Source organism: Ostrinia furnacalis, unplaced genomic scaffold (assembly GCF_004193835.3).
Source record: "Ostrinia furnacalis isolate ACB-3 unplaced genomic scaffold, ASM419383v2 OfSCF2030, whole genome shotgun sequence".
In the NCBI taxonomy this organism is placed as follows: Eukaryota; Metazoa; Arthropoda; class Insecta; order Lepidoptera; family Crambidae; genus Ostrinia; species Ostrinia furnacalis.
Genome location: NW_021132269.1, coordinates 151,412 through 163,543, shown reverse-complemented (window position 1 = coordinate 163,543; position 12,132 = coordinate 151,412). Strand labels below are relative to the sequence as shown.

Sequence of the window (12,132 nt, the reverse complement as noted above, 5' to 3'; positions counted from 1 at the left end):
GTTACGGATATTTTTTTATTTCGGTTTTTCGGTTACGGATATCTGTGCTTTAAAATGCAATTTGCAATAGTTGTCCAACACGGTTTATTCATGGCCGCACACTTTACATCGAATAAAAAGTAATAAAAAAATATACTAGATGGCATTCTAAAGGTAAATCAGGCTGTTATGCCTTTACATTTATAATGCTATACAAAAAACAATTTAAACTGTCTACATCCAAAACTATCCGAAACTTTTGAATCGGTTACGGTTTCGGATATCCGAAAGTTTCGGTTACGGTTACGGATATCCATAACATCCCTGGTTTACATAAAAACCTTGGCATCTGCCAATTCAATAAAAAAGTCCAGACACGGGCAACTTCGGTAGATGGAACACTTTCGCGTCGTTGTAGTTGCAGCAGAAGCTGGTGGTGCCATCGTCTCTCCAGGTCAACCAGGAGTATTCTTTCCTCTCGCACACATCCTCGCAGAAGGTCAGCTGGTCGGTGATGGTGGAGTTGTAGAAGGGAGAGTTGATGGATACGAAGACCACGGCCTTTCTGGTGAGGGGGTCGAAGACCAGCTGGAAAGAAGTGGAGGGTAAGTGGATTTTGGAAAATCTTTTGTGAAAATACATATAATATGTTTTAATAGAAAAATGTGTCAATCTCCAGATGGGAGCTACATGTTTCAAGAAGGACCAGGCCAGGCTTTCCTGAAAAATGGCCTTGCTTAGATATTGGCGTATCTAAGATAAAGAAATGTAGAAAATGGCAAAGCAAATAAATTATGAACTTAATTATACCTACGCTAAATTAATTATAGATTCATTCTTTAGTTTCAAATAAAGGACTTCCACTGCTGGACAAAGCCCTGTACTTCATGTCGTCGATCAATCGAGCAATGCGTATGGGAAGGAATCTGCTAAAATTGATAAAATAAGCCATACCAAGACCAACTTTATGTTAATTCTTAAGTGTCCAGAACGGAATATCCTGCCTAAGAAAATTGATATGTCCCTCCCCTCCCCGGAACAGACTGACTGACCGGGTCAGTGTGTAAGTGTGTCATAATGACCTTACCTTATAAAGATACAAAGGGACAGGCACAATCCCATTGTTATTGTCGTCTGCAGTCAGGTACAGCTCCTTGTGGGACCCGAAGCTCATGACGCCATGGGTTCCCGTGTACACCGTCACTGGTCTGCCTAGAGCGCTGATGCGGCGCTTAAGAGCCTGTGGGAAGAAAGTTGCATGATCTTCAGTCTCAGGATGTCCACTGCTGACGCCCGTGCCGTATTCACAAACGATGCTTGCTTAAGTGAGGTAGAAAATCGACCGCACAGCCTTGAATAGAGCTCTGTGATGGTTTGTGTGTCACCCATGTTTGTGAATAGGTACGGACGTTAATATAGACCTCCCCCAATGATTTCCATATCGGCCGGTAGCAGGAGGCTAGTAGAAACTCATTAGGTACGTAAGTAGGGTGTGGTGGTCGCTTACTATGATAGATGAGGCCTCCCATAGTAGGCCTCATAAGAAGGTTCAAGGTCACCCAAAGGGCGATAGAATGGGCTATGCTCGGAATTTCCCTGCGTGATCGAAGCAGAAATGAGGACATCCGCAGGAAAACCAAAGTGACTGACATGGCCCGCAGAATTGCTAAAATCAAGTGGCGGTGGGCAGAACACATAGTACGCAGAACTGACGGCCAATATGGGGCAGCAAGGTTCTGGAGTGGAGGCCACGTGGCGGAAAACGTAGCGTGGAACATCCACCCACAAGGTGGACCGACGACCTCAAAAAGGAAGGCGCTGGATGCAGGCGCCTACTAACCGGGCGATGTGGAAATCATTATGTTCAGCAGTGGACGTCCTGTGGCTGAAATGATGATAGACACATTCTTTATGAGGTCGTCGGTCCACCTTGTGGGTGGACGTTCAACGCTGTGGGCCCGGCTCATTGCCACTTCAGCTTGCTAATCCGTCGGGCTGTGTCAGCGACTTAAAATAAGCGACGTAAATAAAGTAAAGTGGAGGAACACTATCTGTGGTCGCGTTCCTCATCAGTGAGGGACCGAAGAAGATCTATCAACGCACAGCCGAAACAACTGCTGCACTGGACGGATCGGGCTGAAATTTGGCATGCAGGTAGATGTTATGACGTAGGCATCCGCTAAGAAAGGATTTCACGAAACTCCACCTCTAAGGGAGTAAAACGGGATCCTTGCTTACGAAGTCGCGGGGCGTCTGCTAATTTATTATAATTATGATAAAGCCTGGTCTGTGAGCACGTAGAATTTTGTCCAATGACCCCAAGCTACCCATCCTTATCGCTCGCGCGTAATTATATTGCTGTTGCGACTGTGCGACGGGCGTCCGCAGTGAGTGTGCGAGCGCGACAGAAACATAGTTACGCGCGAGCGATAAGGATGGGTAGCTTGGGGTCATTGGACAAAATTCTACGTGCTCACAGTCCAGACTATAGGTAGCCACCTCACCTCCTCCAAAGCGGCCCAGTCGCCCGCGTTGCCGCGTTGCCACTGCGGGGCCGTGTTGACGTAGTGGAAGGTGGCCACTTGACACGCGCGCAGGGAGAAGTCAGCTCGTGCTGCGAGGTGGCCTCGGCTTAGGAACTGGAATCAAGATTCATTATATTACAGTTTTTTTTGGACTGTCATGGGCGTACCCTGATAGATAGATAAATAAATCATTTATTTGCATACACTTAACACACATGAAATAGTAAAGTTGCAGCATAAGAATACAGCAGAATACGATATACTTAAGCATGCATAAACAAACAAAAATAGTTATAAGTGGAAGAATATTTCCTGCATGATGTGTGTCGCAGCGATGCAAAAAGCAAAGAGCTCAATGTAAACACTGCCCTCAAAAGGGCAGAACACTGATTTTCAGCTCTTGCTAGAGAAATTTAGAGAATCCGCGAAGCGCACGAGAACGAAATGAACCCGCCCGCCATCCGCTATCAGTAAAAATGTTTAAAAAACGATTCAATCTGAGACCCATAAAAGTGCCCAGCTTCTAGCCTAGGTAAGGGGGCAGTCATACCTAGTTTCTGGTCTAGGGGGGCAAGTCAGATTTTTTAGATCGTTTGACTTAGCTCCTTCAAAGCGATTGCAGCGCTTTTAGGCTAGTGTTTATACATTTTCTGCGAGATTTTCAGGGGGGCTGTAGGTGTTAAGCTTCAACCACACCAACGCGTGCAGATCGCCATCGCCGGCGCAATCAACGCGCGGTCAAAGGAAAATGACAGGTCGCGTCCATTATTAGTAGGTATAACCAGAGTAAATACAAATGAGTAGGTCATCTTCATAGAAACGCACCGAGCGCGATACGTATTGGCGCGCTCACATACAAACCGCGCTCGGTGCGTTTCTATGAAGATGACCTACTCATTTGTATTTACTCTGTACTTCTTCCGCGATCGCTTTGCTCTTAAGATTTAAATAATTTTATTGCTATTGTATCCTAATCAATCCCTTGCTATTCCTGTTGTTAAATATAATTTCCAATCCGCTAATAACATTCTTCCTTCCACCGTGTTCTTCCTACCTTTATTTCCTGACTCGAACTGCCTAACAATAATCTTAACGATTAAGAATCGGAATAGGATTCCGAGGAAAACATATGGTGGGTTGTTGGCAAATAACCCCCATATAACCAACGCGTACAGCCCGCGTGCGCGATGGCGATGGTGATCAGTAGAAATCAGTACCTCTAGTACGAAAAACTTTCGAGTTCGTTTCGTTGCGTATTCAAAGTGTCATCGAAAAATTTTGTATGAAAAATTAAACAGCGCCCCCTAGGGCGGCTATAATATAGGGGGCGCTGTTTAATTTTTCATACAAAATTTTTCGATGACACTTTGAATACGCAACGAAACGAACTCGAAAGTTTTTCCTACTAGAGGTACAGTAGCATCGCCATCGCGCACGCGGACTCCACTGGTCNTCGGAGGAGGCCGCGACGGAGAAGCGAGGATGGCGATCAGTAGAAATCAGTAGCATCGCCATCGCGCACGCGGGCTGCACTGGTCGAACCTTAAACATTATTGTATTAATATTGTATCTCGTTAACAAACCTCCTTCTTAGTGATGTACTGGTCAGCGACGTCACCCACGAGCTCCTGGACCCGTTCCTTCTGGTTCTTCATCGAGTACAACTTCGACATCCTGACTTTGCCGAAGAGAGTCCCCTCTGGAAGACAGATATTCATTCTGTAAGCTTTCTTTGAAAGAGCACGAGCACTTCTTTTGAGGACGAATGAGGTAAACGAAATAAAGTCGCCGACATAGCCCGACGATTAGCAAGCTGAAGTGGCAATGGGCGGGGCACATAGTACGCAGAACTGACGGCCTATGGGGCAGCAAGGTTCTGCAGTGGAGGCCGCGTACCGGAAAGCACAAGTAAGACCATGGACCAGGTGGACCGACGGCCTCATAAAGGTAGCAGGAAGGCGCTGGATGCAGGCCGCTACCAACCAGTCATTATGAAAACCATTGGGGGAGGGCTATGTTCAGCAGTGGACGTTCTATGCCTGAACCTGAAATGATGATGATGATGGATATTCTTGCAAGTGACTAGAGCTACATTACTATGGCTGGGTTGCACCATCTAACATAACTATAACAAACATCAAAAATCTGTCAAACTCCATAAAAAAACCGGTTATCGTTATACTTACGATTAAAGTTAGGTGGTGCAATTCAGCCTTATTATTACTTTATCAAAACTAACCGGTAAATTGAGGTCTCTGCTGGCCTTTCTGGAAGAAGACGCTGGCAGGCGTGAGCTCGTGTCGCACGTACACCGTCCTCACCAGAGACGGGTCGAAACAGGCCTCGTACACTGAGAAGAACACGCTCTCGATTTGGTAGCCCACTCTGGAACGTACAAAATGCTTAATCATCATCAGTTCAATGGACGCACACTTATCAACCCGGAAACGGATCGTAACCGTGTAAAATGGAGGCGATCAGTATTCTTTGTATGAAACTCCGTACTGCAACGCACACTTATCCGCACCGTCGATCCACCTTATAGGTAGAGGTGCCACGCTGCGTTTTCCATGGCCTCCATTCCAGAACCATGCTGCCACTTACATCTCATAGAACTATTATAAAATTTACAACTAGCCCTATCAGTCAAACACATGAAACATTTCACATGGTCCTTCGAGCCGGATTACCTGTGCAATTGATTTCCTCTCCCGCACCCCCCTTTCACTTCCTGAGTGCTGAACCACGGCTGCACGTTGCAGGTGATGGATTTGAAGGGTCCCAGCCACTGGCCCACTCGGAAGGTGGTGTTTGATACACAAGAGGCTTCCTGAAATGGTAGACACATCATTACTCATAATTCCATGGTCCACCTTCTCTAAAAATCCTTCCAGATCGGTTTCAAAGTTGCAAACTGAATAGGAATTAGTTTATAATTTTATTTTATTTATTTAGAATACAACGGTAGTAAATTAACTCTATCATTACAATTTCAATCGAATTTGAGAGCCAAAAAAGTATGTCAATTATAATTGAAAAATAACCCTTCTTCTGGCGCAGTCGGGTAAAAAACGGCCGTCCGTTGATTGTCTATCATTGGGTGCGTTTGGCGAAAAATAAACAAAATTTTAAGCAAAATGGTGATCGCTAAGCGGTAATCTCTGTCAGCTGCTAAAAAATGAATCGTCAATACTGATGTTTTTTTTTAATGCATAACAAGGCAGGTATTTGACCATAATCGCACCTGATGTTAAGTGGGATGCAGTCTAGGATGGTGCCCTGTAAGTTGGCAAAGGTACCTAGTATCCTCTCGCCAAAAACAGCCGAAAGTTTTCGGCAGTTGCCATAGCGATCGCCATTTTGCTTCTAAGCGCTTACAATTTATATTTTCCACCAAACGCACCCATTGTCTAGGATTGTAGAACAATTAATTTATTCTTTTCTCACCACCACATCCAGACTAATAGTTACATTCCCAAGGACTACCCGCCGCTTGTTCCCCGGGCATGCCACGGCCAGAGTTTCCGATTTCCGCAAACGTATGTCGCCCGCGGGATTTGGCGCCAAAAAGACGCCATCTTTGATGTAGACCGGAGCGGGTTTTTTAAAGTCATCTTGTAGGGAGAGTTTGCACTCTGTAAATTCAAATTAACACAGGTTTCGAGAGAAAAGAATTGCTACAAATAAATAATTATATTCTGAGGAGAAAGTTGTTCAAAATAAAATTGTGTAGGAACAGCGTGGGCGTTCACCGGTTACCAAAAATAACTTCTAATCATGTAGATAAACAAAATGCGCATAATTATACTTGAAGTTAATACAATTTTATCTAACAGCATCATTAAACGATACGGTAGTTTTATTTATCTCGCTTTAGCTTCCAGTTTTTGAATGCTATTATGATGCTATAGTTGACCATGATATGCATGAGTTTAAATCTAATTTTTGACTTTATTTCTGTGGTGTAAGTTATGAAAGAAAGGAAAATATTTATTTGATGCAAGTACATCTTTACAAAATAAAATTACAACTAAAATTAATCAGAATAGTGTAACATCAACATCAGGCACCAAAATGGCTAAAGTAGGTCGCGGCCCGGTCCAGCAGTGGTCGTAAGACGTCTACTGCTGGACAAAGACCTCCCCCAAGGTTTTCCATAATGAACGGTCCTGCGCTGCCCGCATCCAGGCTCTTGCCGCGACCTTCACTAGATCGTCGGTCCACCTAGTAGGATGCCTGGCCCGCCCACACTACGTCTTCCAGCCCGTGGTCACCACTCGAGAACTTTTCTGCCCCAACGGCCATCGTCTCTACGTGCTATGTCTAAAGTAGGTATTTTTTATTTTTAAATATTATAGGTACCTACCTACTAAAAATTTTTTTTATCAATAAATTAGAAATATCTAGCGAGGAATCCAATGCAATTACCTACACTATGCACTTCCTCACAATGAATTCAATATTTCAAGGTTTGCTAATTATTATACATACAGTATTAAAAGAACATAATTTACCTGAACATCTGTAAAAATATAGTAATAAGTCATTAAATAATACGATGCACTAACAAAGCACATAAAACATTCGACAGTTACACGTTTTATTATGTACCTAACCTAACTAATGAGCTAGTTACAAAATTAAAATTAATCTGGGGGCACGGCAGTGCCCCCACCAAGTCGAGCAAAAAAGCGGCACGGCCGTACCATCCTTTTCTCGAAGCAATTCAGGCCATTTTCGACTGCTTGTAACTTCGTTGTGGATAAAACTAGAAGGCTGANTTGTATCTCGTTATCTTAACAAACCTCCTTCTTAGTGATGTACTGGTCAGCGACGTCGCCCACGAGCTCTTGAACCCGTTCCTTCTGGTTCTTCATCGAGTACAACTTCGACATCCTGACTTTGCCGAAGAGAGTCCCCTCTGGAAGACAGATATTCATTCTGTAAGCTTTCTTTGAAAGAACACGAGCACTTTGAGAAGGAAGGAGATCTGTACGAACTATAGTCGCTGACATAGCCCGATAGCAAGCTGAAGTGGCAATGGGCAGGCACATAGTACGCAGAACTGACGGCCGATGGGGCAGCAAGGTTCTGGAGTGAGGCCGCGTACCGGAAAGGGCCACCCACAAGGTGGATCGACGACATCATAAAGGTAGCAGGAAGGCGCTGGATGCAGGCCGCTACCAACCAGTCATTATAGAAACCATTTGGGGAGCTCTATGTTCAGTGGACGTCCTGTGACTGCAATGATGATGATGAGCACTTCCATTATGTAGACGACTTATGTATTCTAGAAAAGCTATTCACACCCAATAAGAACATGTTGGGCGCCAATCTCAGGAATTACTGGTCCGATTGAAAAAAATATTATTGTGTTGGATAGCCCATTTAACGAGAAAGGCTTTAGGCTTTATTATACAATGTTTTTTTGCTAGAGAATAATATTTAAAATTGTTGTCGCGGGAGGTGCGATTTTTTGGACGTCGAGTGTACTGTATTTAACATCACCCTCTACAGCCAAAACAAAAAACGTTGCAAAAACGCGAAATAATAATTTTCAATTTACTAAGCAGACACAGCTAGTTTAACATATTTTGGCAAGTGAGTAACTTAGTGCTACATAACTACCTACTTATTGTTACTTTAAACTAACCGGTAAATTGAGGTCTCTGCTGGCTTTTTTGGAAGAACACGCTGGCAGGCGTGAGCTCGTGTCGCACGTACACCGTCCTCACCAGAGACGGGTCGAAACAGGCCTCGTACACTGGGAAGAACACGTTCTCGATTTGGTAGCCCACTCTGGAACATACAAAATGCTTTATCATCATCAGGTCAATTAAGGACGCACACTTTCAACCCCGAAAAGGATCGTAACCGTATCAAATCGAGGCGGCATTCCTTTATCTGTCAATAGGCCGTATAGGCCGCGGTCTAGGGGCGGCAGATTTCAGATGACTTTTACTTGATTTCAGAAGATAAAAGTTAAATAAAGATCCAACCTCACCCTAGCCTACGGGCGGCAAAACTGTAAATCCGCCACTGAGGCGGTCAGTATTCTTTGTATGAAACTCCACACTGCAACGCCTACCTACTACTTACTATCTGGTCTTCGACCTTTTGGCCGGTTCGGGTGTCGAGCTGGTGCTCATGGCCCGTGCTTCTTCTCGGCTGGCTACTGCCAGTCGGTGGTTGAGGCGTCGCTTTGGCGACGGACTGACCTGAGGCTTCTACCTGGCCACGCCCTCGGCGCGGTACTAGCCCACCGGGTGAGTCGACGTTGGTCGAGGTCGTTGAACGACCAGGGAGCGGGCGGTTCCTGGATGCCAGAGAGACTTCCACACCGAATTTAAACAGTTGACAGCGCAGCAAAGGCGATACGGTGTTAATCCTTTTTAGGGTTGATAAGTGTGTCCTTTAGTCTCCACTGCAGGAGTATGACCCTCTTCAATTTACCAGAGGCAAATGGAGGATTTGGCTTAGTACACTCCCCACACTGGCACAAAGTTTGTAGGCATAGCGCGCGCACGCCGCACTAGCATTTTGTAGACATACTTAAGACGTACCTACATAGCTCGTAGAGACAATGGCCGTTGGGGCAGGAAAGTTCTCGAGTGGCGACCACGGGCTGGAAAACGTAGCGTGGGCAGGCCTCCTACTAGGTGGACCGACGATCTGGTAAAGGTCGCGGGAAGAGCCTGGATGCGGGCAGCGCAGGACCGTTCATTGTGGAAAACCTTGGGGGAGGCCTTTGTCCAGCAGTGGACGTCATTTGGCTGAAACGACTTAAGACGTAATTTGTGCTTTCACAAAAGCAAAGAGGAGTTCTGTCCAAGTATTTCCATTGGATGCTAAACAATTCGTCTCGTCTCCGCCTTGGTGGAAAACTTCTCTAACTCAAAATCTACAATCGTTGGACCCCGCCCTTGTGAAGAATAAGCACGTATTTACTGCAACCCGAACGAGTTACTGCGCACCTCGCTGGAATGCGACTCTCCTCCCACTTACCCGCACACCTCCCCGCGTTCCACCCATCCGTACTAGAGTCGATGTGACGTCACGGTGATGTAATCTCATGGAACTCTATTATTTGTAACTAGCCCTTAAGTATCTGTCTAAAACACAAAAAAAAATTGGCATGGTCCTTCGAGCCGGATATACCTGTGCAATTGATTTCCTCTCCCGCACCCCCCTTTCATTTCCTGAGTGCTGAACCACGGCTGCACGTTGCAGGTGATGGATTTGAAGGGTCCCACCCATTGGCCCACTCGGAAGGTGGTGTTCGATACGCAAGAGGCTTCCTGGAATGGTAGACACAATTATCCCAACTAATATTATAAATGCGAAAGTAACTCTGTCTGTCTGTCTGTCTGTCTGTCTGTCTGTCTGTCTGTCTGTCTGTCTGTCTGTTACGCTTTCCCGCTTAAACCTCGCAACCGATTTTGATGAAATTTGGCATAGAGATAGTTTGAGTCCCGGGAAAGAACATAGGATAGTTTTTATCCCGGTTTTTGAAANAACCGTGGCGATGAGAAATACCCAGGTATTACTTACTCTTAATTTAGTAAACAGTTTTATCTAACAGCATTATTAAACGATACGGTAATTTTATTTTATCTCGCTTTAACTTCCAGTTTTTGAATGCTATTAGCTATGATGCTATAGTTAAATGATTGAGTAAAAATCTAATTTTGAACTTTATTTATTAATTGGTGTATAATTATGAAAGAAAGGAAAATATTTATTTGATGCAAGTAGGTACATCTTTACAAAATAATTACAACTAAAACTAATCAGAAGGGTGTAGACGGTACCTACTTTACCTATTTACATCAGGCACCAAAAGGGCATCCTGTAGTGAGGTATTTTTTTTAAAGGTAGTTACATAATATTATTTTAAAAATTGTTTTTATCAATAAATTAGAAATATCTAGCGAGGAATCCAATGCAATTACCTACACTATGCACTTCCTCACAACGAATTCAATATTTCAAGGTTTGCTAATTATTATACAGTATTAAAAGAACATAATTTACCTGAACATCTGTAAAAATACAGCAATAACTCATTAAATAATACGATGCACTAACAAAGCACTTAAAACATTCGACAGTTACACGTTTTATTATGTACCTAACCTAACTGAGCTAGTTACAAAATTAAAATTAATATTATATTTATAACAACAGGATAAACTGAAAACCAAACTTAAATAAATAAAATTACGCTAAGCACAAGTCTCAGCATTTTACGGAGAGGGAAAATGGTTAAGTTTTTCCGAAACATTTTAAATACGGGAAAAACTGAGTATTTTTTCATGATCTATGGATTTTTATGCGGGATTTTTTTAAATGACAGGACTTAGATCAAATATCGCTACCGTTGCTAAACGCTATGCGTTTTCCTGAAACATTTTAAATTGTGGAAAAACATTAAATTCTTCATGATTAGTATTAGTAACTAGTGATAGATTTTATGGGAATTTTTAATGGAAGGAAAACGTTTATCATAGTAAATAAAAAATCTAGAATCAATAAGGCTACTAAGTATCACTTAATATTAATAACATTCAACGAAGTTCTTTGTCATTTTTCACATTTTAGATTTTAGGCAACCTCGCGTCGCGTAGGCGGGCTAATTCGTAGTTCCACTTTTCTCCGTAAAGCGACTCGCTATCGATTAGAATCACTGAAGTTTGAACACAATAAGAAAATTTTCTTTGAAGTATTTATTACAGAAAATGATAATTTACCTCCTCTGACGTCAGCGACTGAGATGGCCAATAGCAGCGCGGTAAAACAAAACACCAAAGACACGCACTTCATTTTGTGATTATTTAACGGTGCTCTGCTATATCATGATATAGGTATTGCTTGGGTTAATAACGGCATAACACTGAATCGTTGCTTTCGTCACCCAGGTTGTGATGTAGGTAACACAATAGGGGCAGAGTTAGTAGTCTCGATTTAAAATGTGGGGACAGAGAGCAGGCAGGAGCTTCGTAGGTTCTGATATTAAATATAGGCATATTTAAGCAAGTTTTATAATGGTAAATACTTAGTTGTTGTATTAAAATAACGAATATTTACTATGTATAGTTTTACCTCGCGAATTTCGCGTAGATTTAGATTTTTCGCAGTCTAAATTCCTACCCAAAAATTACGCGTCGATTACGGACGTTTTGACATTGGAACGTTAAATAGGTACATTTTAGGGATTTAGGGAACATTAACTTAGTTAATAGTTAATTAGTTAATAAGTTATTTCAATTACCTAGCTTACAGCGATCGGGGAGAATCGAACTAGCGACTCTAGAATCTGTTACGAAATAAGAAATTTCTTCAGATTAATATTTAAATAAGTATCGTATATAATTTTAAAGACTTCATTCATTAAACTGCATTTCAACTCGATGTAGTGTAAATTAGGTCTATGTTTTTCTTTGTTTATTATTAGTTGTTAGACTTTATACTTTTTCTCTTAACTTCTTTTGTGTGATAACAGTAAGTCCAAGGACTTCGATTTGCGTGTTACGTGCACGTGAGATTACCACTTTTCTCTTGAAACTGAGTTTGCTTCTGACCTAAATCTCAAACAAGATATGATTAGATCGTTCATTCAACGAAAAAA

The 12,132-nt window shown here is 42.8% G+C and overlaps 1 protein-coding gene across 3 annotated transcripts; it reads right to left on the bottom strand.

Annotated features, from left to right (window-relative positions):
* Positions 1–263: 263 nt before the first annotated feature.
* LOC114354246 (uncharacterized) lies at positions 264–11,508 on the bottom strand. 3 transcript variants are annotated; one of them, XM_028306522.1, is made up of 8 exons: positions 11,255–11,507; positions 5,952–6,139; positions 5,195–5,334; positions 4,744–4,889; positions 4,088–4,203; positions 2,484–2,618; positions 1,067–1,219; positions 264–567 (listed from the first exon to the last, which is right to left on the bottom strand). In XM_028306522.1, exons 1-8 carry the CDS (start codon positions 11,325–11,327, stop codon positions 337–339), a joined length of 1,182 nt encoding a protein of 393 aa, XP_028162323.1. In that variant the 5' UTR covers positions 11,328–11,507; the 3' UTR covers positions 264–336. The 3 variants fall into 3 exon arrangements, with proteins under 3 accessions (XP_028162323.1, XP_028162324.1, XP_028162325.1); XM_028306523.1 differs by lacking the exon at positions 1,067–1,219 and having other exon boundaries at positions 270–567; positions 11,255–11,508; XM_028306524.1 differs by lacking the exons at positions 4,088–4,203; positions 4,744–4,889; positions 5,195–5,334; positions 5,952–6,139; positions 11,255–11,507 and adding exons at positions 7,310–7,425; positions 8,158–8,303; positions 9,663–9,794 and having other exon boundaries at positions 270–567.
* Positions 11,509–12,132: the final 624 nt, after the last annotated feature.